This window comes from Chelonoidis abingdonii, chromosome 1 (genome assembly GCF_003597395.2).
Source record: "Chelonoidis abingdonii isolate Lonesome George chromosome 1, CheloAbing_2.0, whole genome shotgun sequence".
Taxonomy (NCBI): domain Eukaryota; kingdom Metazoa; phylum Chordata; order Testudines; family Testudinidae; genus Chelonoidis; species Chelonoidis abingdonii.
The window spans coordinates 169,589,743-169,615,849 of record NC_133769.1 but is presented as its reverse complement, the minus strand read 5'-3'; the positions used below and the strand labels follow the sequence as shown (position 1 = coordinate 169,615,849).

General features: G+C 40.8%; 1 protein-coding gene across 7 annotated transcripts in view; it reads left to right on the top strand.

Moving 5' to 3' along the window:
- CBLB (Cbl proto-oncogene B) overlaps positions 1-26,107 on the top strand; it is a 226,022-nt gene that overhangs the window by 141,143 nt on the left and 58,772 nt on the right. For all 7 annotated transcript variants that reach the window (XM_075072562.1, XM_075072555.1, XM_075072552.1 and 4 more), the window contains 3 exons: positions 2,939-3,070; positions 7,511-7,714; positions 22,048-22,233. In XM_075072562.1, the coding sequence (XP_074928663.1) occupies positions 2,939-3,070; positions 7,511-7,714; positions 22,048-22,233 (522 nt within the window). The remainder of the gene's footprint in view (positions 1-2,938; positions 3,071-7,510; positions 7,715-22,047; positions 22,234-26,107) is intronic.

Here is a 26,107-nt window from a genome sequence, read left to right as displayed (position 1 = left end):
AATAGTGATGTGGGGACAGGAAAGTAAAGTAAGGCTTGGAAGTCTCCTTTTGAAGTCTGAATATCCAACTGTATAGAGCTTGCAGAAAGAAAGTACGTGAGGTATTATCAGAAGGTTACCATTTCCTAGTGTGTGTCTTTTTCCCCGTGTGTGCTGTACAAACTGGAAGGAATTCAGGGGGAAAAAAAATACATTATTAAAAGGCTGAAGGGAATGACTAATTTGGGAAACTTAAAATATCTAAATATATGTATAGTTTGGCTGAGCAGTGGCATGACACCAATCTGCAGACATCTGATACTAGAGGAAAGGGAATTATACTACTTTGTACCATGGTACACAATTAGAAGGCAAGGAAGATTACAGGCTAGTTATTAGGAGAATCTTCCTGACAGTTACTTTTATAAACTTTGGGATAGTCTCTGGGGAAGTCGTGGAAGAGCTGGAAAGCTTTTATATTGACCAGACACAACTTTATACAATGTTTGATTAATTATTCTTGTGTTGACTGCAGACGAAGGCCCAGATGACAATTCTAAATGCTGTTTGTGTACCACATTTACAGAATTTATGGGAAGAAAAATGTTATTTGCAACACACAGGATTAGTGGGAACTCATTATTAAAATGTCTGTCCCTGAGTAGGAGACCTTCTTAAATGATTGAGGAATGTGTGGAAAGTTCCAGAAGGCTAGTATCAGAGGGGTAGCCATGTTAGTCTGGATCTGTAAAAGCAGCAAAGAATCCTGTGGCACTTTATAGACTAACAAGACGTTTTGGAGCATGAGTTTTTGTGGGCGAATACCCACTTCGTCAGATGCAGGTCTGCCTTTGCTGCCTTTCCAGAATGCAGGCACCCTTCTTCTCCCTGTGTTCTTTATACTAATGTTGAAAGAATGAAGCCTAGGGCTATGTAGATGTTTTTACATGCAGGAAAAGGCCACCTGGCCCAAAATTCTTGCCCTTTTTGATTAAGAACCCCCTACTGCTCTTCTGAATAGGTCCTTTCTTCTCCAAAGGTCAATCTTGATGTATGCTGAAGTCAAAGGGACAAATCCTCACCTCTTATTCTAGCTGCATTGCTTGGCTCTGGCAGCAGGAAAGCTGGTTTAATTGACTGCTGCTGATTCCCTGTTATGAGGGAATTCCTAGATGGCATAAATCCAGCATAGCTGGCTCTATTCTAGAACCCTCCCAGTCACCTTCTCCAGTACTGGGGATGTGGCTGGAATGCTGCTGTTGTCCATGAACCCAGGATCCCTTCAAGCATACCTAACTGGTATAGTTTAGAACACAGCTGGGGTTGCTAGAAACTATGACACAGGCGATGTAGAACTGGCTCCAGGAGCAAGTTGCTGCTCATGGCTCATCTGTGGGGAAGTACCACAACTGTGCTTGGTGCATACTGGTGGCAGCTGAGAGTCTGGGGCACGCTCTTTACTTTTTCCCAGTACCTTATTCCATCTGCTTATTGTCATCTGACTTGGGTCCTTAATTTAGTCCATTTTTCCTAAATTTGTGAACCTCCTTTCCTTAGTACTAAAAACTGTATCACAGTGTAAATAATTTGCCTGCCAACCTTCAAACCCTTTCTCAATTCTGGAAGCTTTTGCTACATCTGTGTTTCATCTATTATATATAAAGATTCCAAGGTTGTCTATCTTGTCTGTCTTATCACTCTGAAGATAGAATGTCCGTTGAGTCAGTGTGAAGCAGTGGAAACCGCTACCAGCATGGTTGAGAGTGTTTTGTTTAGCATATCACCAGGTTTAATTGTAAGTGGGCTTTGTGGTCTGTTATCATCCAATTTTTAATTTCACAGTTCTTTTGACCTTAAGTATTGCACCCTGGGCTGTGTACAGCTGCAGTAAGGTGTGTATCTATGCCATGCCGAGAGTCCTAGACCACTGTGATGTCAGAGATAACTCAACCAATCACCATGCTCAGTTTACAGCCAATTTACTGTAGACAGCAACCACATTGGCACTCTTATGGGGAGCTAAGAACTGAATGAGATGTGCAGAATGAGCTTCTCTTCTTACGCTAAGGAGTGGTCTCTCTGTATATATGTTGAGGCACGTGAGGGCAGAGTGGGGAAACTCATGTTTCTGTTGACCGTACTATATCTGTTCTGTGCATAAATAAAGGAATTGGTTCCTCGCAGCTGTCAGTCCAGCAGTTTGCACCAGCACTAGATTCACACTAAAAATAAACTATATAAAAATCACTGTTGTTGTGACTCATAATTTACCTCCTGTTCATTCTCCACTGTGACCTCCAGATCCTTGTTCATTTTCCTCTTCTAAATTACAAACGAGGAAGGCAATAACCTTTCCTTGGCATTGAAATGACGATTGAGAAAGGCATAGCCCTCTGTAATAGCTGATCACATGGAGAAGCCAGGTCACAGCTTCCCAAACTCCAAGCTGTGGAATGATGGAGTTAAAGCAACTTCAAAGCTTACTTACCTAAAACCTGAGAGCCAGAAACAGAGCTGTGCAGTCCAATGCTTTTTCATGTTTCTGATTTTATTAATGATACTTATTATTAGATTCTGGACCCCTGCCCCTAAATTTTCCAAAGTAACTTCTTGTTCTAAAAGTTGATGATGGAGTTAATACTGTTCCTTTTTTATAATTTGAATATATTTCTAATAGTGAGATAATTTAGAAACACATTTTATTTTATTGATAATGTTTGTAGAAATGACATTAGAAGAACAGATCTATTAAATGTCTTTTTTAAGAAGAAAAAAATTGGATTGTCTGTAATCTCCATATGGCTGTCAAATAGATGTTACAATAGTGCCATGTACTGCTAAGAAAGGTAAGCCAGGTGGGAAGTTGAGTATAATGTGCTTGCCATAAGTAGTTTTTAAGCATGTTTCACAATTTACTGATCATACTAGTGACACTGACCTTGACTTTCTCTTGTTTCAGGAACAATATGAATTGTACTGTGAAATGGGTTCCACTTTCCAGTTGTGTAAAATCTGTGCAGAGAATGATAAAGATGTGAAGATTGAGCCTTGTGGACATCTCATGTGCACTTCGTGTCTTACAGCATGGCAGGTACAGTCATAATTCAAGCAGCAGACAATAAGAATGGATTGCTTTATTATTCCCCTTGCTGTTTTCAGTGTGTCTTTATTGTTCACCTCATCCTTTTCTGGCATTCAGTAAGGTCACAACCAGTGATACGCTTTTAAAATGGTAAACTCAGTACAATTTATGGGCTTAATTCTTGCACCTGGGGAAGCGAATACAGGAATCCTTAGCATCTAAGCTGTGTGGCCTGGTGACTGCATTTGCTGATTGCAGTTATTAGAAACCCCAGATCAGGGCCTAGTGAGGAGATGAATGCTGGGTCGCTGGTTGCCCACTCAACCACAAGGGTTGCTTTATGAAGTAAGCCGAGGGAAAGGTGAGGGCAGGCAGCAGCTGGGAGTTATATAATTGACTATACGGGTTTTGTGATGCATGAGGTCTTTATAGCGTTCCCTAGTGATCAGCTCACATGAATGAGGGGACAAAATGCATTTGAGAGTTTTTAACTACTAGGTCACTGGTTCAGATTGCACTCGTGATGGTAGTAACAGCATGTTTACCTTCTGATAGTGATTGGCCTGTGAAAAATGAGTGATCTCGGTCCACTTCCCAGCGGATGGTGCCAGCATCACAAAAACCTACCTCCACAGTTTTTTATTACTGTTGTTGGCCATCTGTGCACTCACTTCTCTCACTTACAGAAGTGAATGTGCTGGAAAGAGCTTGTGATGGCACAATTTGGGGAAGTCTGTCCAGCTCCTGTCCGCGCCATATCAGTTCTGTGGAGAAGGAGTGTTAGTGCCTTTAGTTCAGCATATTTAACCAACAGGATGACTTTAAAAATTGCAGAGAGAGTGTGTTGCAAACCCTTTAAAAATGCAGAGCGAGGTTATTCCTCATTACAGATCACAGCTTTAGGATTTCTCCTGATGATTCTTTTGAAAATGAATCTTTTCAGTATTACTACTTTGAGCAAGTTGCCTCATCTTTCCGCTGCCTCTGTTTTGCTGTTACATAATGTGTTTGTACACGGTGTACCACAATGAGGTGCCAATCTTGGAGTGCAACTGTAATACAAATAATGAATGAGAAGAATAGAAATAGAGGCCCTGATTCTTGTCTCATTTTCATTGTTTATGCCGGCATACCTCCACTAACTTCAGTGGAGCTCCTTCTGGCTCAAAATCTGATCAGAAATCTTTTTCAGATTCCCAGCTAAAGTGTAATCATTAGCAAGGCAACTCTTAATGAAAAAATGAGCACTGGGTTTTTCTTCCATTAGCAATTACATTTTCAATTTAATCAAACTTAACTGCAGATTTAACTCCTGTATAATTAATGAGAAGATGAAGCATACTGTAGCAATGTCAGTTGTTACAGGCTGCCAGGGGTTAGTGTTTAATTGCTGTCATAATGGCTCATTAGACATGCCTCAGGAGAGATTTCCAGTACTTTTTTCCCTCATAGTGAAACATCTGTGTTATTTAATAAATTGAGTAAGCAACTTCAAATCTTCATAGAATGTTAAACGTGATACAGTGAAGTCAGTTTGCAACTGTCTTTTATTTGGGAATCTTTAATTTAGCTTATTACTTTTACATTACACAGACAGTAACAGGGTCATTAACAATTCTTCCCCCCCGCCCCTCCCCAGAAAACTATTTTTTCTGAACTGTAACTGTCTGTTCTGTTAGGAGTGTAGATGTATACAAAATTGCATTATTCTACATCATGTCTAAACTTATGCAGAGTATGGATAAGTATGGATAATATAACATGCATATTCAGTTTTTGCAATAACATAGCTATGTACATGTTTATGCATGGGTAGGTATATTTTGGCATGTCTATGCCTGTAGATATCACTTCTCGTTTTCATTTACTATTGTAGCATGCAAAGCTCGACTGATGGCAATTTTATTTTTGTGTTACTAGACATGATTTAATATTTTGGAACAGGTGAGGGCAGACAGGCAGTCATGGAAAATGGAATTCTCTGACAAGCCAAGTACAGGACAAGCAGCATAAATAGAAGCCTCCTTGCACTGCCATTTTAGCATGCACCAACATTGTTCTGTAGGGCTACTTTTATGGTATAACTGTGCAAGGGATGCTAGCCCTAGGGGGAGATTTCTTGTGACTGTGTAATGGTAACCACTGTAGATCCATGCAGTTCATGGCATCTCTTCTCAGACTTTCAACAATGATGACAATTGTGATGGTTTCTTTTGTGATATGGCCACAAATGCTATCAGAAGTAAGTAGTTCAACTTCTTTCACAAAAGCAGTCCAATGGTACTTAGATGACAATTTACATTCAAGACAGATTGGATTCGACTGAAACCAGTGTTCTGAAGGTGAAAGGCTACGTATTTCAAGGCAGTTTCCTTAGCTGATTATTTCTGAGATGTACCGTACTTGTGTCACCTGATATTACCATTTATGTAAAACCGTTTTGTTCTGTGGCATATATTTTTATAGTATACCTAATTGCAGTTAGAAATACGTTCAATTTTAGGGTCTGTAAGGACCCTGTTCAGGAAGATATATAAGCACACCCTGAACTTCAAGCTCAATAGTAGGACCATTGATTTCAATAGGAGAACTCCATGTGCTTAAAGGTCGATGCTTAAATATCTTCCTGAATAGGGGTTTGTACCTTGAATTTATAAATGCTATGAGCGTATATTACTTTGTACAGTATATTCATATTAAGTTTTCATAAGTCTTCGCTCTTTATTCAGCAACACAATGGTCATGTGCAGTTGTGTATGTGAAAGATGTTGACACTTTGTACTGTTTAGTTAGTTTGGCGAAGAGAAACTAGTTTGACTGGACACATCCCCTGTCCAGGTGGGGCACGTAAAGTGTCTATAGTCCACTGTGAACACTGCTGACATCGGTAGGTAGCAGAGAAAACAGAGTAGTAATTGCTTTTTTGTGGAGGGGGAGGGGAGTCTGCTCTGCAACGTGTTATTTGCCTAGAAAAGTAAAAGGAATATATGATAGATCCAACCACAAAAGAGATTCCCTCAAAATGAAGTGGTGTTTAAACTGTTGGTTAGGGTTTTGGGCCCTAGTACTGATGTCAGCCCAAAAAATAAGAAATGTGTGGGATACTATCTCAAAAAATAGGACAAGGATGAGTCTGTCCTTATTTTTTATTTAGCATTAAAGGATAAGTATACATACTTGCTTTATATAACTCTGCTTAGTCGGTGAGTAACGTGCCTGCTCCCCTTAGTTAGTAATTAATATATTGGATCTTCAGAAACAGAAGTGAAATTCAGCACTAAACTTGTAAATGGAAGCACTTGGGGGGGAAAAGGTTACTGTAGACATGATACAGCACTCTAGTTTTCTTGCCTTAAGGGGTGGTACACTGATAGACTGTAAAGCATTAGTCAGAGTACTAATGTTGACAGACTGTAGGCGACAGTAGAGTATTGCCAGATAAAATAAGGTCTGTTCTTTCATCCTTAAGAATTGAATTGAGCTTGCTTGAAATTTCAGGATAGTTTTTTGTAATCGGTGAGTTAATACTGATGCCCTTATCGCTCTTCATCCTACTCTTTATCTAACATTACAAATAAAAGGTGTCAGAATTATAGATAGGAAGCCCGGAAACCTTGACGTAATTTCTGATTTTAAATCAAATTAGTTTTGACTTCTACAGTTCAGATGCAGATCTGAATTAATACAATGCAGAAGTGGTCACATACACATCATGCCAGTCAAAAACAATTTTTTTGGTAGTTACTTTTACTACTACTCTGTAAGATGTGATCTTGTCCATTAGAGCTTTAAAATATAGTTGAAGGGCCAAATCTTGCTTGCTTTACTCACCAGTGTAGTCTATGGGATTACTCAAATAAGAAAGGCAAACAGAATCTGGCTTTTTGAAAGCCACTGGGCATACTACCTGGCCATTTCTTAAAGATGTTTCATCAAAGATTTTGATGACTGACACAAAAATCATGTGTATGAAAAGCTCTTGACCTAATTTCTTGCAGAGCTAACAAACAGAAAAGCTTCTGTTCATATGTTTGTTAAAAATGCAGTCAAACGTCACTGAGAACTATGGTTTTGGTTTTTCTGGTGTCTGTCTGTGAATGAGCATTGAAATGTAAGCCTAAAAGGCAAAATGTTGTATTTGGCATTTTGGTGGTTTTAAGCTAACAGTTTAGAGAATTATGTTTAGATGATTATTTTATTTAAAAGTCAACTTTAAAAAAAAAACAATTCATTTGCAATGATGACCGTGTTTTATTTATTTTTATATATATGTATGTATAAAATTCAGGCCACTAGTGGGATGAATTACTTTGTCCAGTAAAATATCTGTGGATGTGTTTCTGATTTGCACCAAGATCTCTTTACACATTGTCAGAATCCAATAGAGGGATCTTAGCATAAACAAGAATATGACCCTCTGTTTAAAAAAACACTTTTGTTTTTGTGCAGGAATCCGATGGTCAGGGCTGTCCTTTCTGCCGATGTGAAATCAAAGGAACCGAACCAATAATTGTAGACCCTTTTGATCCAAGGGATGAAAACTCCAGATGCTGCAGTATTATAGATAGTTTTAGTATGCCCATGCTAGACTTGGACGATGATGATGACAGAGAAGAATCTTTAATGATGAATCGGTTGGCTTCAGTACGAAAGGTAAATGTTTAACAATTGCATCATGCTGAATCAAATACATTTGTAAATCTGTACTAACCAGTGAGTAGCGTAATTGCACATTAAAAGTTCTTGTAGTTTACTGAATAGATCTCAGGATGGTGAAGAACTATGCATTTCATAAAAACAATAGCTGTAAAAATGAATCAAAACGAGTAGAATATTCTTGTCTATTGAATGGGGAAAATGAGTCACCTTCTCATATTTGGTAAAGTGGGTTAACTCATTTGAGTAAAGTGGAGCAACATCAGTTTATACCAGCTAAGAATCTGGCCCTGGTTTGGTATTAGGCTTTTTTAACAAAAAAAATAAAAAATAAAAAAAAAATCAACTTGTAGCAGGTTTATCTTTGGCCCTTCTCCCTCTTAATCATTGACCTTAGTTGGAATCCTTTGTACTCCTTGTTTTTGGTATAGTTGGCTGGATACTGTGAACCTTATTGCTTTTTTATTTACACATTTATGCCAATTTATTTTAAATTGGTAGTATTCAGATTTTATTACTATACTGGGGTCCAGGTACTCTCATGGAATGTTATCTTTTTTTGCATTACTGTCTTTTAAAATGTGTTTTTTGTACAAAGCCTTGTACAAAGGCCACATACTAGATCAAATATTAATTTTGGAATTATTTCTTCAACCTATAACATCTTAATTGATCATTTCCCAATCATTGTGTTTGCTTTTATTAAAGAGCACTCTATTCTTTTATCCCAGAATGTACGTCAATCAGTGTCCTCATTTACGTACAGTATGTTTGGGGTTTAACTGCCATTTCTGATACTCTTCCAGAACTCCTGTGTCAGAAGCATCATTATCTCTCTCTGTTGAAAAACTGCCTGATGTTGGGAACCTATTCACCACCACCTCTCTGCCTTTTTATTGCCAACCATACCCTAACTTCTGTGAGTGGTACTGAAGAACTTTTAGCCTTAAGTTGATTGGCTTTCATAATATTACTTTTATGGCCAGGTATAATACAATAAGCTTTTATCAGAAATAAATTGAGTAAAAACCATCACAAACCATTAAGTACCCAACAGTAGTATATAGTACAGTGAAGAGCAAGGCATAAACTAGATTATTTTATTTAATTTGAATAGTCCATGTTCAGCATTTCACTCTGTTGCTTTAAAACTATTCTAAAAGCTTTCAAATTCATCCTCCCCACTGCCCATGAATCTTACTTTACATTCAGCAAAGGCCAGATGCTAATCATTTTAGTTCTGAAGACTGGAAACATTGTCTTTCCAAAGTGACTCCAGCCTTTTTCAATTCTTGTTTGCCCCTGAAGTTTACAATTCTGCATTTTCCACTTGAAAGTGAGTTGAATGAATTTCAGCCCGGTGTTCCCTCCTGATCTGGAAGATGTTCTTGCAACGGCCTCTGCTTAGATTCAGTGCCAGTTAAAGGGGTGCAAATACCTTTTTCCCCATGGCTTTTGCACTTGCTCCAAGTCTTCCTGGGTTGCAATGCCAGAGACAGGATATGGTCCAACCACTTTTATCTATACAGTATCAATCAATCAATGCAGCTGCTACAGAAACAGTCTGGAGTGTTACCCACACAGTTACGGAGCAAGAGAGAGGGTGTCCCAAGGTCCCTGCGAGGTTGTGGGGGAACAGCTTCAGGGTTTATACAGAGCCTTTTTGGTAGTGCTCTTTCAAACATTTGCTTCTGTCTTCAAATCACTTCATATTCAACATTTCTTGTGAACCTGTTAGAAGAAACACTTTTCCCTGTGGCATTACATAGGTTTTAATCTTTTTGCATTCTTTATTGGTTTCAGTAAGTGCTTTTTAATGTGTTTGAGGCTACATGATGGCTCTGTCCCTCATGGCTCTATTGCGCAATGTCACTTGAGTTGCTTGTGCAGTAGAGATGAGATGGTAAACTCATTCATTTAGTTCTTTCAGCCAATCCATGCATGTGCCTTCCCATACTCTAAAAGTAAGTGTCTCAGAACAGATCATGTGTATTTCCAGAAAATTGAAGAGCAGCTTATAGGGACTGAAACTGATTTTACTGTTGTTCCCATCTCTGTGGCTGAACTGTGACCACCCATTCCTTCTGTCTGCTCCTAGAAATTTAAAATCTCTATGATCCATTTGCTTTTTGCAGGGCATCACATAAGGTAGTAAAGGCTTCCTTCTTACTGCTGTAGAATATTGCTGTATCGGGATTCTTGCTTTCTTTAACTAATACTATTGTGTGTTTTCTATTATCTTATTATTTCAATTTGTTGGTTGGCCTCCCAGCATATGGGATTTTAAATCAAATCTACATTGCTGATCCAGACTCATATTGTGCATATGAAATGCAGCAGCAGCATAAATCTAGCTCTTACTACTTCATTCACACATGCTCATTTATTACAGGGATTTGTAGGGGCTCCCTCTCCATAGCTCCCTATTTGTGCACCATTAAATTAAAGCTGCACCATTAAATTAAAGCACAAACGCATCATCCCTGAAGAGCTAATAAATTGACTGTGTCCTAAATCACACGCTGGCCAGTAAAGGTCACCTAGCTGAGAACGCTGCAGTTATTTTCTTTTTAAACTGTCTTGCCCCATGTCCTAGCAGTGGCCAGATGTGGGCTGTGACAGGCACACAGGAGGAGGCAACTTCCAGAGATATGTCCACTCCACTGGGAAGGTTCATCTGCCCCAGCATTCATCCCTGATGATAAACAGCAAGAGCATTCTGTTAGATCACTAATATCCTGGTGCTGTATCAAAACAGAGGCAGTCTTAGAGCTAAGCACTGTCCTAAGCCACCAGGATGAAGCCCATGAATTGCACTTGGAAGCATATTATGAGATAGCATAGAACATGAATCACAGATGCTATATGCTCATATCATCCTGCTCTGAGGAAGGGTGGGTGGGCATGTTCATCATTAACTGAAGCTCCTGAGTGGTCTCCTTTGAGAACTCTGAATGGAGCACATTGCAGTTGTTCAGCCTAGAGGTAAGAAAGGCCTGTGTACTGTGACAAGGTCTGCAGTCTCTGGCCAGCCAAAGATGGTTAAACACTTGGAACTGTTTTTGGGGAATCTGCTAAGGCCTCTATGCTGAGGCAGTAGTTATTATAGCCTTTGTGATTCCCTCAGGATACATTTTCTATTCACCATTGTCAGCTCTATCTTATTGTATTGAAAGTAAGTCATCTGTCTTACAAAGCCCTATCTCTGCTGAGCAGTGTGGAAGCAAAGAGAACACAATCATAGTGCAGTAAGGAAGCAGCATGTTGATGATACTGCAACGCAGAATTGCTCACCATGACCTAGCAGCTTTGACATACATGTTTTAACCAGATGGAGGTGGCAAGATAAAATCCCCCAGAACCCCTCAGTAGAGATTCTATGGGGAAGAAGAGTAGTTGCTTATCACAAACCACCTTGGTTTTTCTAAAGGAATCAGTGGAATGAACAGTTCACTTTTTGGTGGATCCTGTCATCTTAGCTAGGTACAGTAGAGCTGCGATTTTTCCAAAGTAATTGGGTATTGAGAAATTCATAATTTTAAAAAGGTTTATAAAATTGAACATCTCAGAATTAGAGCAGGTGCGGTCCATAAGCCATATGATGCTTTACATCACTTTCTTCGTATTCTTTGAACCATTGCAAGGTAATTTCCAATGCATTTGAGGCATTGGAATGTGAAGGTATGTTGACTTGTTCATCAACATCAATTTCATCTTGCAATTATTATTTTTTCCATTGGAGAAAAAATGGTTCATATAATTGGTCTTTTGTAAGATTAGTGCTCATAAAACTGAGGATCTACTGTATTGCAAATGAATCCTCAGCATAAGTTTTACTAAAGTCTGCTGAAATATCCAATAAAATTAGTGTGTTCGCCTAATCTGTCTGTGTCTCACCAGGAAGCTTAATTCATTAATGTTTCCAAGGTGTGTTGAGATCATTGGATCGCATCGCTATGAAATGCTGATGAGAGATAACGCTGTGTCCATTGACTCTAGGCTTTGGAGCTCTCTGCCTCCATGGAATCCGATCAACTCAATCAGTCACTGCTTGCAACATTCCTTTTCTCACCAGTTTTGTTTTGTTGTAATTAAGCTTTGTCTGACCTCCTTTTTTTTTCCCCTTTATCTTCTTTAGATGCATATCAGGGAATATATCTTTATAAATGTGTATGATACAGGTCTGGGTAAACATAAAATACTGTTTCTCTTTTTACGTTTAGAATAAATAATCTCTGTAAAGAAGATACTTGAATCTCCAATAGGTGGTTTGAAGTTGGGAATAATCTTTAGTACTCCATTGTCACAATGGTTGAAATAAAAATGAGTTATCTGCCATATTATCTTCACCAGACCTGGCTTGATTTGCAAGCTGCTTGAAAAAAATAAAACAGAAAAAAGTCCAAATAAAGTTTATGGTTAGGAACAAATAATGTAGATTTATAGATGCTAGGATAATTGTATCAGCTGAATAAAAACATTATTGTTATGGTAAACCACAGAGGGGAAAGCACTAAGAGAATAGGAGACACATGCAGATTTTAGTAGGTCAAAGTAAATTAATATGCGGTGGGCACATTTTCTGCTCTAAAACCATGTGAAAAGTTACTTTGTCTGGGGATATCTGCAGCTCTCTAGAATTAATTTGATAGTTGTCTCAATGCACCAAAAACGGACTTTGGTTCACACTGTTGTCCTCAGAGTAGTTAGGAGAAGTCAGCAAGACTGAAAGCTGCTATTTGTCATGAGAGCAGACTCTGTACAGAGGATGAGTAAATGTGTGTTTAATGAATCATGCATGACCTAAAGATCTTCGCTCTCAAGGATTTGGAGGGGTTTTTACTTCCCCTTGAACTGATGGCAAACTATTGTTTGTGCATTATTAATTTGATCTTAATTGCAGTGACATATATGTTCTGAAATGTTATATTGCCATAATGCTAGAGCAGGGGTCGGCAACTTACAGCACACATGCCAAACACGGCACGTAAGCCGATTTTGAGTGGCATGCTGCCGCAGTCCCAGCCCCATTCAGCCCCCCCCAAGCCCCCCGCCCACCACTCTCCCCTGTGGGGGCAGGAGGCAGAAGCTTGGTCCTGCAGCAGCCAAGCTTCCCGCCTCCCCCGCTTCTTCTCCCAGCGTGATGCTTTCCTGCCCCTCCCCTCTCCTTCCCTGTGCCAATCAGCTGATGGCCCTAGCGAGGGGAAGGGGGCGTGCACACATCTCCGTAGAGGAGACAGAGAAAAGGTAGGGACGGGCCTTGTATTACCGGCACACACAACCTTAAATTAGAGTGAATAAATGAAGACTCGGCCGCCACTTCTGAAAGGTTGCCAACCTCTGTGCTAGAGTTTCAACTTTGACATAATATATAAGAGAAAACAATGGGGGAAAAAATGAACTCAGACATTTATCTTAGCTAACTTCCTGCCTCGTCACAGGTCAGTGTCTTCTTAATGACTCACCTATTTTATTGCAGTTTTGATCCAGAGATTATACCAAAGAACTTGAAAATCTTTGACTTCATAGTTCCCAGTATCTGAGAGCAACTGGGGAGTTTCAGGAGGCATTGTACTGCCCCTTACAGTGGGCTCTGACTAACAGGCTCAGTTTATCCCTCTGTAAGGCTCCCATCACTTGTATTTGTAATTAACGTTCTTCTGCTCCTTCCCCTGTCATTTTTTGGTGATTGTGTCTTATTTATTATTTGTTTCCTGTCTTCTGCTCTGTCTTGTCTAATTTTGGCCTCAGTCTCCCTACCCATTAGGCACATAGGTCCAGATTTTAAAAGATAGTTCGATGTGGCTGTGCTCAGCATCTCAACACCTAGCTTATTTAGGAGCCCAGATCTTGTTTTCAAAAGGGACTGTCAGTGGACTTCAAACTCCTAAGTGCTTAAATACCTTTTGAAAATGAGGTTTGGGTTCTTAAGTCAGCTGAGCATTCTGATGCTAAGACTAGTAATGCCTATATGCCTTTACAAATCTGGGCCCTACATATTAACTTAAGTGTGTAAGTAATTCCATGGTTCTGCTTATGCACTTAAAGTTCAGCCTGTGTGTGCAGGATAATGACTTTGGACTGCAAATACTTTAGGATGGGGACTTTACTTTTTTCCCCTAATTCTGTAAAGCCCCATCGAAACTTACAGTGCTATATTAAAGTTAAATGATGATTAACTTTTTAAATTACCCTTCCCTCCCTCAGGCCATTCTGTCTTCTGACATAAAAGGTCAGGGGCACAGTATTCAAATATACTCTTTTTGAAAGGGGTAATAAAATAAATTTCAATAGGGGCATTTCAGATGTGCAGACCCTCTCTGCTTTCTGATGTAGCATAAACCAAATTTGTGCCACTTGTTTTTCATTTACTGCAGGCTGGCTAACCTGCACATCAATTGCACAACTTTAAAAACTTTTATAAGGTTTTATTTAAAAAAAAAAATAATAATGAATGGGTCTGGCAGGCTGGAGTAGACAGCTGGATCTCATTTTGTGCCGGTTTTGTTTTGCTCAAATGAGACCTCAGAGCAGATAGAACAATCTGATCCAGCTGTCCTTTTTACAGTTAAATTACTTCACATTTAATAGTGTTAGATTCACATGGTTACCAGTAGGTTTTGAAGTTCGCAAACCAGTTAAGATTAATGATGATGTTAACCATTTCAGTGGTGCTATAGATTCAGAAAGAGGGAAATGCTCAGTTACAAAATATAGATGATCGCTAACCAGAAATGCTAGATTTTAAGAGACCTTAAACTCTGAATTAAAGATAATTTAATATACTAAACCCAAGACATATAAATAATGTATTTGGTTGGACTGACTGGGCAAGATCAGATTGGCAGCCCTGTTTATGTAGAAGAATGTGTACCTAGCCGTGTTGTTTCTATGTTGTTTTAAGTCCTCATACAACCTTGAAGTAATTCCAGATGATATTAATGCAACTGGGGTGTGATCACCCTTATGAAAACATGAGCTGCTCTAAATAAGACAAGTTTCCAGTAGGTTAATGAGGATTCAAGGAAACTTACTCATTTAGTAATCCCAAAAAGTCCAGCGCTGGTGCAGATCTGCTCAGAACATCTTGGACATTTCTTGTTGCAATCCTTAAAATGTTATTGTCTCCTTGCAGTACATTGTGATCCTCACAATTGTACTGAATCAATCATGTTTTCAGGCTTTAAAAAAAGTGTCATGCTAAGATTTGTAAAAAAGACTCTTGGATTCAAAAGCAGCTGATTTAGCAATTGGATCAGAACAAGATCCTCCAGGAGTTGTAGTCAGTAATAGTTGCATTCTTATTCTTTCCTTAGGTCTGCATCCACTGAGAGAGAATAGACATTGCATTTTGCTGCTAATTAACACATCAGACTGAGTAGCACAGTTTTGGTTCACTGCAAGTCTGAAAGATCATTCTGTAGTACTATTGCAAATTAAGTTGTAACTGCTTTCCTTTTGCAGCACTTTTGCCTTATTGATGAAGCTCATTTTGTTACAAAGGAGTCTGTGCTCTTTTCCTTAATATAATATTTATTGCACAGGTCTATATATTGCAGCAGGCCCGCTGAAGGGTAAAGATTTCTGTAGTTTGTCATTGTCAGATTTATTTGTGCTTGTTTGTCTATTAATCACTTGTTGTTTTATATACTGTTTCCTAGTCTAAGCTGATTAATCCCTCTATTCCTTTCACTGAGTAACATGAACACGGAAATCTCCAGTGACATACACAAAATCTGGAATTCCCATTGCCTTGTATCTGCTTTTAAGAAAGCATTTTGAAAGAGCTCATCTACTAGTTTCATATGTATACTCATGCTATGACCAATAGCCTTGTTCTGCATACCCGTCAACTTTCATTTAAAATGCATGGATATTTATGCACAGTTATAATTACTTCACGTGCAAATGCAGTGCAGCCATCTCTGTGGTGGAATGTCATAAAGTTTAACATCAAACAGCCATATAGCCAGAGAACACTGTTAATGTAATTACAAAAATTAGAGTTTTGTGAGAACACTTGGTGCCATAGCCTGTCCTGGCTAAAGTACCCTGGAATCTTTGATTGTAAATAGTCAGGACCTCAACTTTTAAGACTTATCCAACATTCCAGGCTCCGTTTTCTTAACACCATGTAGTAATGTTGATTTTAGTGCTGCCTTGACGGAAAGGGAAACAGTATTTTTGCAGCACCTGGATTTTCCTTGTAGGTCATCACCCAACTTCTGGCCAACACCAGCTCACTTTAATCTGAGGTCTCGTGTATTTGGTGGTAATAGTAAGGCTATAAACAATGACAGTTTCAGATAGGCTGAATAATTTTTCTGCTGTTTTCAACCAGGAAAATTGAAGTAAACACTGAGAGCCTTTAGCAGACTTAATGATGGTATGAAGATTTCCATAGATGCATAAATTCCAAGGCCAGAAGGGACCACTGTGATCATCTAGTCTTACCTCCAGTCTACCACAGGACATAGAATTTCCATAAAATAATTCCTAGAGCACGTATTTTAGGAAGAACGTCCCATCTCGATTTAAAAATCGCCATGATGGAGAATCCACCATGACCCCTGTAAATTGTTCCAGTAGTTAATTACCCTAATTGTTAAAAATGTATACTTTGTTTCCAGTTTAAATTTGTCAAGCTTCAGCTTCCAGCCATTGGATCGTGTTATACCTTTCTCTGCTAGATTGAAGAGCCCATTATTAAATATTTGTTCCCCATGTAGGTATGTATGGACAGTAATCAAATCTATTAGAATTCTCTGAGGGTTTCAGCAAGCATGTGGGCAAGAGTGATCCAGTAAATATAGTGTACTTGGACTTTCAGAAAGCCTTTGGCAGGTCTGACACGAAGGCTCTTAAGCAAAGTAAGTAGTCATGGATGAGAGGGAAGGTCCTCTCATGGATCAGTAACTGATTAAAAGATAGGAAACAAACGCTAGGAATAAATGATCAGTTCTTCGAGTGCTTGTTCATATCCATTCCAATCAGGCATGCGCACACCACGTGTTCGACAGCTGGAAGATTTTTCCCTTAGCAGTATCTGTAGGGTTGGCCTGGACACCCTCTGGACTCACACCTTCACTGTGCCCAATATAAGGCCCTGCTAAACTGACCCCCACTTAGTTCCTTCTTACTGCTTGTGACAGCTGGCTGGAACTCCCTACCTCTCTTGCCTCGGCAAGCATGTGCTTCGCAATATCTCTATGCCCGTGTACATAGTTAGAACAGTAGTTATAATTAGTGTATTTTTTTTCTTATAGGTTTCCTTTTGGGGGGAGGTCTTCCCTCCCAACATTTTCCCCTGGCACCAGGGTATGCCTCAGTCCCTGGGCTTTAAATCACAATCGGTCTGTGGCAGGTTATGCCAAGTAGTGACCTGCACTCATTGTGCCTTAAGTGTCTGGGTGAGGGACATCTCAGAGACCTCTGTACGATATGTAAGGGTTTTCGCCTAGGATCTTTAAGGACAGAGAGCAGTGCCTCCAAGTTCTACTTATGGAGGCAGTTCCTCAGCCCCAGTTCGAGCATGCTGTACCTGACCCAGCCTTGAGCACCACATTTTCGGTGCTCAGCATGCTGGCACTGTCACCATGTGAACCAGTGCCCAGATATAAGCCCTGAAAAAATTTGCCATTTAAAAAAAAGTTTACCAGTGTAATGTGAGTCAAAAGACATTAGTGTCCTCTAAGACCGGAGCAGTTGAGGTACCTGCCACCGCCTCGTCTGATGATGAAAAGGCGGCTGGTACTGGGGTCTGATCACTGCCCTGTGCTCCTCTGGGGTCCCATGTGCAAAGAGCAACAGCGCCACAGTCGGTGCCGGGGTCAGTTCTCTGAAGTAATCTATTATCTGAGAGATATCCCATGATGCAGTGTCATTAGTGCCTATATGAACCATCCCCAATGGATCCTGGACCATCCACTTCAGAATACTATCCAATCTAAGTGACATTTCATGTCTTGGCTCCAGGAAGGTAGTACGCTGTTTTATTACCCACCTGTTCTTTTGATTCTTCTGAGTATTGAATCCCCAGCAAAGATGGTCTCTCTTCCTTGCGTGGCTGGAGAATTCTTTGTGGGTAAGCTTGCTTTTCTTATAGGTTGGGCCGAGCTACCATCGCAAGGTGTGTTCTGTACATATCACCATTTCCTTGAAACAGCTGAATCTTGAGAAGTATTTTCCACAGTTTCCATGCGAGGACTTGTTGACTGGAAACTTCCAGCTGTGTGGAATTTCTCCTGCTTCTCTTCTTTCTAGTACTCACAGCCTGTCCAGTCTTGCCTGTCCCCAGCCATGTGGAATGCCAATATGATTTACAAACTACCAGGCCTACTGTGTGACATCCTCTCTTTCTGACTCTTTGGTGGCCGGCTCCTTTCTTCCTTGAACCTGACGTACTGACGTTTCCCAAATGTGGCTGTCATGGAACTCTTCAGACCAAGAATCTTTTCCTCCAGCACAGTCACCACTTTGCACTTCATGCACAAGAAGTATCTTCTGGTTTCAGGCAGGGGAGAAAACATGGTGCATCCATTGCAGGTCGTCATCACTATTCCATCCCCATCCATCTTGAAATCACAAGTAGAGCTGAAACTGGAAGGCAACTCTTTCACACTTCCTCTCTCAACTCCCTCTGGAGCTCTCCAGCTAGCTACTTCTGTTCACAGTTCTTGTTTGCCTAGAACAGGGATCAGCAAACTTTGGCACGCAGCTCGCCAGGGTAAGCCCCCTGGCGGGCTGGGCCAGTTTGTTTACCTGCCGCATCCGCAGGTTCGGCTGATTGGCTCCCACTGGCTGCGGTTCGCAGCACGTCCCTCGACCCGCGCTGCTTCCCACATCCCCCATTGGTCTAGAGTGGCAAACTGCTGCCAGTGGGAGCTGAAATCAGCCGAACCTGCAAACGTGGCAGGTAAACAAACCCACCCAGCCCACCAGGGTGCTTACCAAAGGTTGCTGATCCCTGGCCTAGCAAATGACTTTATGTACCAAGTCTCCCTGCTTAGCTTAGCTCAACTCAGCTCCGCCCCTCACCGTCAGAGAGTGATTATCCACTCAGAGACTTTGAACAGCCAGGCTGATCAAAGCCTGAAGGGTCAGAACAAACTTCCTTATTACTTTGACACTTGTGGGTTACCAGCCATGGCGTATGGAGTAGAAATAGTCACATAACAAATAGATATGGAGCTTAAAGCTTATCACACAGTGAAATGGGAGAATAATCTAACAGATGGGAAAACATCTTGAATTCTAAAGAATAAAGTGTTGGGCTGATGAGTCAAGAAAAAAATGAGGAGCATTCACAATAGTGTGCTCAAAAAAAAAAAAAATCCTTCACACAGAAGCACTGGAAAAAGATTCATGTAGTATAACAGACTGTAAGGTGGAACGTACAAAACCCAGGTCATATTGCTATCAGAAATAATTCATTGCACTCAGATTTTCTGCTGTCATCTGTTTAGGCATTTTATACAGTGCTCATCGCCCTCTTTTCACAGAAAAAATTAAAAAGTTTATCAGCAAAGTTAATGTAATGGTATAGTGAAAGTGCAGCTCAAACTTTTTCTAACCCTGGTTTCTATATTTGCCTGATTTTAACTTTGGATTTGCTCAATGTACAAGTCAGGTGTCTCTCCTCCCTCTCACTTCCCCCCTCCAACTCCTAAGCACAAACTGAAATCTGAGAATCAAGCTGGGTTCTTCCTTGGTTATGTATCAGTAAAGATTCTGCTGGCCAAATCTTATGGATGCTTGTGCAACTCCATTATCTTCAAATTAGGCTTCCACAGGTAAAATTATTAGGAACTTAAACATAATGGTTTAGTATGGTATGCCAGAAAGTAGAGTAACCGGTTCGTTCCCTCTTAGCTGTGCTAGTTTGGCAGGGCTAACAGAAGCAAACGCTCTTCCCACTTATTTAGGTAAACTGTGTGCTAGTCATTCTTTCTTAACCATTCTTCCCCTCCCGTCCCCCCACCCCGCACAATTGTTGATACGATAGGGCAGTGGTCCCCAACGCGGTGCTCGTGAGTGCCATGGCACCCACCAGGGCATCTGTGCGCGCCTGTGTACTGTCCGTCGGAGCAGCATCTGCCGAAATGCTGACGAGAAGCAGCAGCATCTCGTCGCCCCCGAAATGCCTCTCATCCCTCTGGAGCCTGCTGCTAGTCAGCGGCATTTTGGCAGTGACACCTATTGATGTTGCCAATTTCTTGGCGGCATTTCGGCAGATGCTCGTCCGCCAGCCACGGTCCTCAGTGGCTCGTCGTCCTGTGCCTGCCAAACAAAAAAGGTTGGGGACCACTGTGATGGGGGCAGGAGTCTTCCCGAGTGGTAGCAAAGGCATGAATGCTATTATTAACTGACTAGTAGCATATTAACTGTTGTGTTGGAACCACAACTCAGAGTTGATCTACATGATGCAGTGGTTAAAACACCATCAGCTTCCAGTGACCTTTCTGCAAATGATGTTCCTATCATTGGTGGATCTGCAGGTAGATACGGAGAGTGAAAAAAGTGCAATGGAAATGAGGCCACAATGAGCAAATAAGAAGAGGAGTTATTTTACATAGTCACTTTTCAGAGTAGAACCGTGTGAGAGAAGGCCATAACAAGAGAAAAAGTGATGAGTGTTCTTGGAGATACAATCTGAAGATGGTGGTTCTATCCGGTATGGCCTCAACGCACACAGGTGTCACATTCTAGGGTGCAATCCAGACCAGTGAGGGGCTGTCACCACCTGCCCTGCAACCTTGGGTGCCTCACAATGCTTTATTTTTGTAGCTTCCAACCTGGGCCTCTCACAAACACCATGCAGGTCACTCCCAGAGTGTCTGTGTATAGCTTCAGCCCTGAGCCAGCCACTCTGACTCCAGCAGCCTGTCAAGAACACACCAGCCACACTCTGGCTCCCAACAGCCTTGGTTACTATCTTCAGGGTGAACCCAAAGCACTCCTAGTCCCTGATTTTCCCAAAAAGCATGTGTTCTGCACTACCCAGACCTTTTCTGGACAGTTCAAATATTGGAGATCCCTTGCCCCCTGTATAGGGTCAATATACAATAATTGACTACTGTAATTGAAGTTACCAAACAATTCAGTTTTAACACAACACAACTGGTAAAAAAGACTGAGACTAAACTTGTTTACTGCAGTATTGAATGCCTCTGTTCTAGTAAAATGGATTTTTTAAATTATGGCTCCAGAATGAGGAGTGTAGTTATGCACATGCATGACTTTTAAGCATGTGCTCAAGCCCCATTTAATTAGTTAGCTTAAACAGATACTCAAGTGCTTTCCTGAATATGTTCTTGAGGCCTTGTCTACCCGTGATAGTGTGGCTGATGTGGTTAGGTCCTATGATGGCGTCCCTTGAATAGATACTGTATGTGGACAGAGTTGGCACTGTGTTATAAATTAGATGAGTTTCAGGAATGGGTTGCAAAGCTGAGTATATTAGTAGCACGGACAGGGCCTAATATGAGAATTGAAACCCTGGGAATTGGATTTATCTTTAGATTACAGGGTACATTTGCATTCCTTTTTTCTATATTTAGATTAGCCTTTTAAAAGAAAGCTACTTAATTTGCAATTTCAGTGTGTATTTTGTGACACACAGGCTGAGGCAAAAATAAGCTTAACATTTATCATTATTGGACATTTAAAAAAAACTTATACGAAATGTAATATTGGTTTACAAAAATTGAATTTGGTCAAGGGAAATTTATGAATCAAATGAATCAGAAATGATTGTTCTGATGCATCCCGGCTTGAAGATTTTGTGTACTGAAAGCTTAGAATAAGTTATTCAGCTTTATATTGAAGTGTGATTTTTAAAATGACCTATGATAAAGTGTGGTAAGTGAAAGATTCAGTCTTCATTAAATAGCTTTTAAAAATAATAAATAGAATCCTAAAAGGAATGCTGCATATAAAATAAACATTTACCAAGAGGAAAATACAAGTATATAGTGAAGTTTTCATCCCTGTTCCTCTATATAAACCTCTTTTCTGTTTCTGCTACTGCAATAATACATAATTTAATTTCTTTGTGTCTATTTTTAAATCTTTCAATAATCTTACTTAAACTGTCTCAGTAAAAGTTGGAGGAAGAATGACATTGCAGCAGTTCATTAAATAATGCTGTCCTTGCAAAGTTAATCTGTTAATCAAAGTTAATCTGTTAATCAAGAGAAGCGGGGTGGTGAGCACTTCTAGCAGATGGCTAGAGCACCTTCCAAATATCAAATGCCTTAATCAAGCAATGAAAGCTGTAATCTTAATGGGATCAGGTAAATGCTAGTAATGTGCTCTTTTTTGTATTGAAGTGCAATGAAAGACAGAATTCACCAGTGACTTCTCCAGGATCCTCTCCACTTACACAGAGAAGAAAGCCACTTCCAGACCCCCTGCAAATTCCCCATCTTAGTCTCCCACCGGTGCCTCCTCGTCTGGATCTCATTCAGAAGGGGGTAGCACGGTCACCTTGTGCCAGCCCTACTGGCTCACCAAAGGTAAATCTTATTTTATCATGTTTCTGTCTAACTGAATTATGAGAGATGATGCTTGTTAGTTTTAGAGTGCATTTTTATTTTAAAGATTGGCCAGTGCATTTTTTTTAAAGTTGGCTACATCCAAAATATCCCCTAGGCCTTCTACCAAGTCCTTATGTAATTCTAACGTGCCCCAATTCACTAATTAAGGACCTGATCAAAGCATCCTTTAAATCAGTGGCAAGACTTGTTGCCTTCAGTGAACTTTGGATCAGATCCTATGGCTGTCCCCCTATATGACATCTTGCAGAATCAGCTAATGTACGGTCACCAGATGTCCTGATTTTATAGGGATAGTCCCAATATACGGGGCTTTTTTAAATATGGGCTCCTATTATCCCCCCAACCCCGTCCCAATTTTTCATACTTGCTGTCTGGTCACCCTAAGCTAATGACACATAAACATGATTTCTTACTTTGATGGCAGTGTCACACAGGCTTAGCTCCAAGCTTCCATTTCACTGTTTTGATAACAGTGTTACATGTGTTTAGTCCCATGCTTATATTTCACTATTTTAAAACCATGGTATTGACATACTCTGATGGAACAAGTTCCTCTAGTAGTCCCTGATTTGCAACATTAAACAGGAACTGAAAGTACTCTAAAGTACATTTAAAAGATCATTATCTGCTTTAAAATTGCATGCTGTAATCAAATGATGATGTACACTCTTTTCCATAATGTCCTAGCAAGAAAAAATTATGCAAATGTCTGGCTATCAAAAACTTAAGATGTGATAAATTAGGCTCCATGTTTCAAGTGGGTTTAGAAAAGAAAATAATAAATGTGTACACTGTGAATATGTACAGTATTTGTGTATGAAGAAAACTGGTGATTTAGAACAGTTTTAATAATCATATACTTGAAAGTCTGAAGGAAAACATAAAATATTGGATTTAAGTGTCTTGAATTTTCTCGATTATGAGAGAACCATTGTACAAATGTAAGAAATGGCTTAAATGTTGAAGGCGTGTTTTGAAATCTGTATTAGCATATATGTGTGTATGGCAGTCCAATGATAAACAGGCTATTTATTTTATCAGCATTTTGCCTTTACACTTGACACTCAGCTTCCTTTTGAAATTGAATTTAATTCTAGTAGCATAATACTTAACCAAAACAAATGAAGTATATAAAAATGTTTCCTCATCCCTATCATTTTTAATTAACTCTGTCATTTAACTTAAACTGGAGCTAAAGAGGCTATGGTCTTAACAGCTAGTGCTCAAATTCACTCAGTAGCACAAACTTCTTTGAGTAGCGGCCCTATAGGCTCCACTTCAGGTGTGCATATTTTTAGTTAGCCATGTCCATTCAGCCCATGCATGCATCCTATATCTCCTTGTGCTGTTACTGAGGCTATATTGGAGTGCAGGGGCCAACCATCCTCTCTTCCTTCTCAACTGCTTCAGCCTGAGACTCAGCCCTAGCGTGTTCTCCTTGAGTGCCCCTTGACTTTTCTAATGTTTCTATAGTGGTTACAATAGTTTTTATAGTTAGTTAGCTAGATAAGCTGTGAGAGGATTTTTTTTTTTTTTTTTTCCTGGCAGGACATGCCTGGCTCGCCATATTTCAGATGTTTCCTCTCTTGCTGAGAGGCTATCTCTTTTTAAAATGGCCACTTTAAGTGTGTCCATTGCTTGCGGGAGTCCCACGTCTCCCAGATGTGCAACTTCTGCCTGGCCCTCAAGTCCAGGGCAAGGAAAAACACGGAGATTAAACTCAGATACGTAATGTTGGATTGCTCACTTTGGCCAGCTTCTGAGTCACATCTAGTACATCTCCTTAGTACATCTGTCTCATGACAGATCCGGTGCCTCTTCTACATTGACACACACTTTACCTAAGAAAGGTGAGACTTTGGAGGTTTCAGGGAAGACTTCCAAAAAGAGGAGCATGGACAGTCATTTTAAGGAAGCAGCTCAGAAAAAGTCCAGGTTCCCGGAGAGGTCTGCAGTCTCCGAAGACTTAATCTTTCAACTTGGTACTATTGAGTTAAAGGACACCTGTCTGATATGAGCCAGGCAGTAAAATCCCTGAGCATGAGAAAAGAGGTGGCTTCGTTAGGGTCTTGCTACCTTTTACCAGTGAGGAGGGCAAGCATAGACACTCGGGACTGGCACCATTGAGTCCAGCCAAAGGTCAATACCTATGCATTCAGCTCAGCTGTCAGTACCCAGGCATGCAGCACCAAGCAAGGAATGGCACTAGACACCATCAGTGTCTGCTTTGGTACGCTCGCTTTCGGCGGTATCATCAGCCTTGGTGACTGTGACCTTGGCTTCCAAATTGATGCCAATCCCCTATTTGGAACCGCAGGAGTTCAGACATACTAAGGACTTCTTAATAATGGATGAACCCACTCCTGGGTACTGAGTGTCCTTTGATACTGAGACCCAAATTGCTGGACTACCTCATCTGAGGGTACCACAGGACTCTTTGCTGTTTTCTGTGGGTGCTCCTCCTTTAGAGGAGATGGAGGATGAAGGAGACCTCCAGTTAATATCCTCTATTTCTTTTGGGGATTCTCCAACATATCCCTTCAGGAATCCATTCTCTGAAAGTCATAGGGAAAATCAGGCTTATTAAGAGTGGTGGAACCAACCCTGCGTGCCACCTCCACTTCCATATTGGGCCCCCCAACTGCTACCCTGGGACCCTTGGGCTGCCTATTGACAGCAATTTGCCAGACCGCTGGTACTGTCTCAGGGAGGCCAGAGTTGTACAGCACTTTCCTCCCCAACCAGCTCCCCCACAGGAGGAGACATTTGAGGAGCAGGAAGCTAAGGCAGGCAAGGAGGCCGCCCCTCCAACACCTGTTTCATCCTCATCTCCGGAGGAGGTGATTATGCCTCCACCACTGTCCATAGTAGATTATTTTCAACAATTTCAAGACCTCATAAAAAGCATTGCTGTCATTCTTCAAATTCCTCTGAGATCAAGGATTCGCAGCACAAACTATTGGCTATCTTGCAGTCAGCAACACCTTCCAGGGTGACATTACCCATGAGTGAGGAGCTCCTAGATCAGACTAAGACAGTGTGGCAGATATTTGCCACTGTTCCACCCACGTGTAAACAGGCGGGTAAGAAGCATTATGGTTTCCAACAGTGCAACATGATCTCCTTGACAGAATATGTGGAAGAGAGTGGGGATTCTTCCGGGCATTGTTGAAAGTTTCTGTGGAGTTCCCACTGGACCTCCTGGCATGGAATCTTATCTGTCAGTGTCTTGCTGTTAGAAAGAAAATGAGGCAACAGCATTTGCTGTCACCTTGGCTGAACATTGCATTACTGGCTGGGATCCCATTTCTAAGGCTCAAATGGGGGAAATCAAGGCTTTCAGTGGTCTTTTTCCACCTTTCTAGGCACGCCAAATTCAAGGACTCAAGTAGTGCAGTGGCTTTATCTGCGTTGCTGCTGTTTTCTTATTCCCTCAGGAGAGACTCGCATTCTTCTGTCCAGCAGGGGGTGAAAGCCTTGCGATGGCCACATGAAATGTCCTACTTAGCAGTCGATTCTTTTAGGATGTTTGTAAAATGACCGTAGCTTCACTTACCAGCCACGTTGAAGCAGAATTCCAATGTAGGTTGAAGACAGAAATCGCCCTTGTTGATCTGTCCTTGGCATACAACGCTGTCTGGGGGCAGGGCCTCCTCTTCAAGGTCTCCTGTGTCGTTCACTGCCAGTGAACGATCCCGGCAACGACTGGGGACCGCTGCTTTAAGTTACTCCTCAATGGCCAGATCACTAGACCAAGAACTCTTAACTTGGGCATCCCTCAGGCCTTTGTCCTGGCCCCAGTACTTTTTAATCTATAAGCTGCGGACATAGC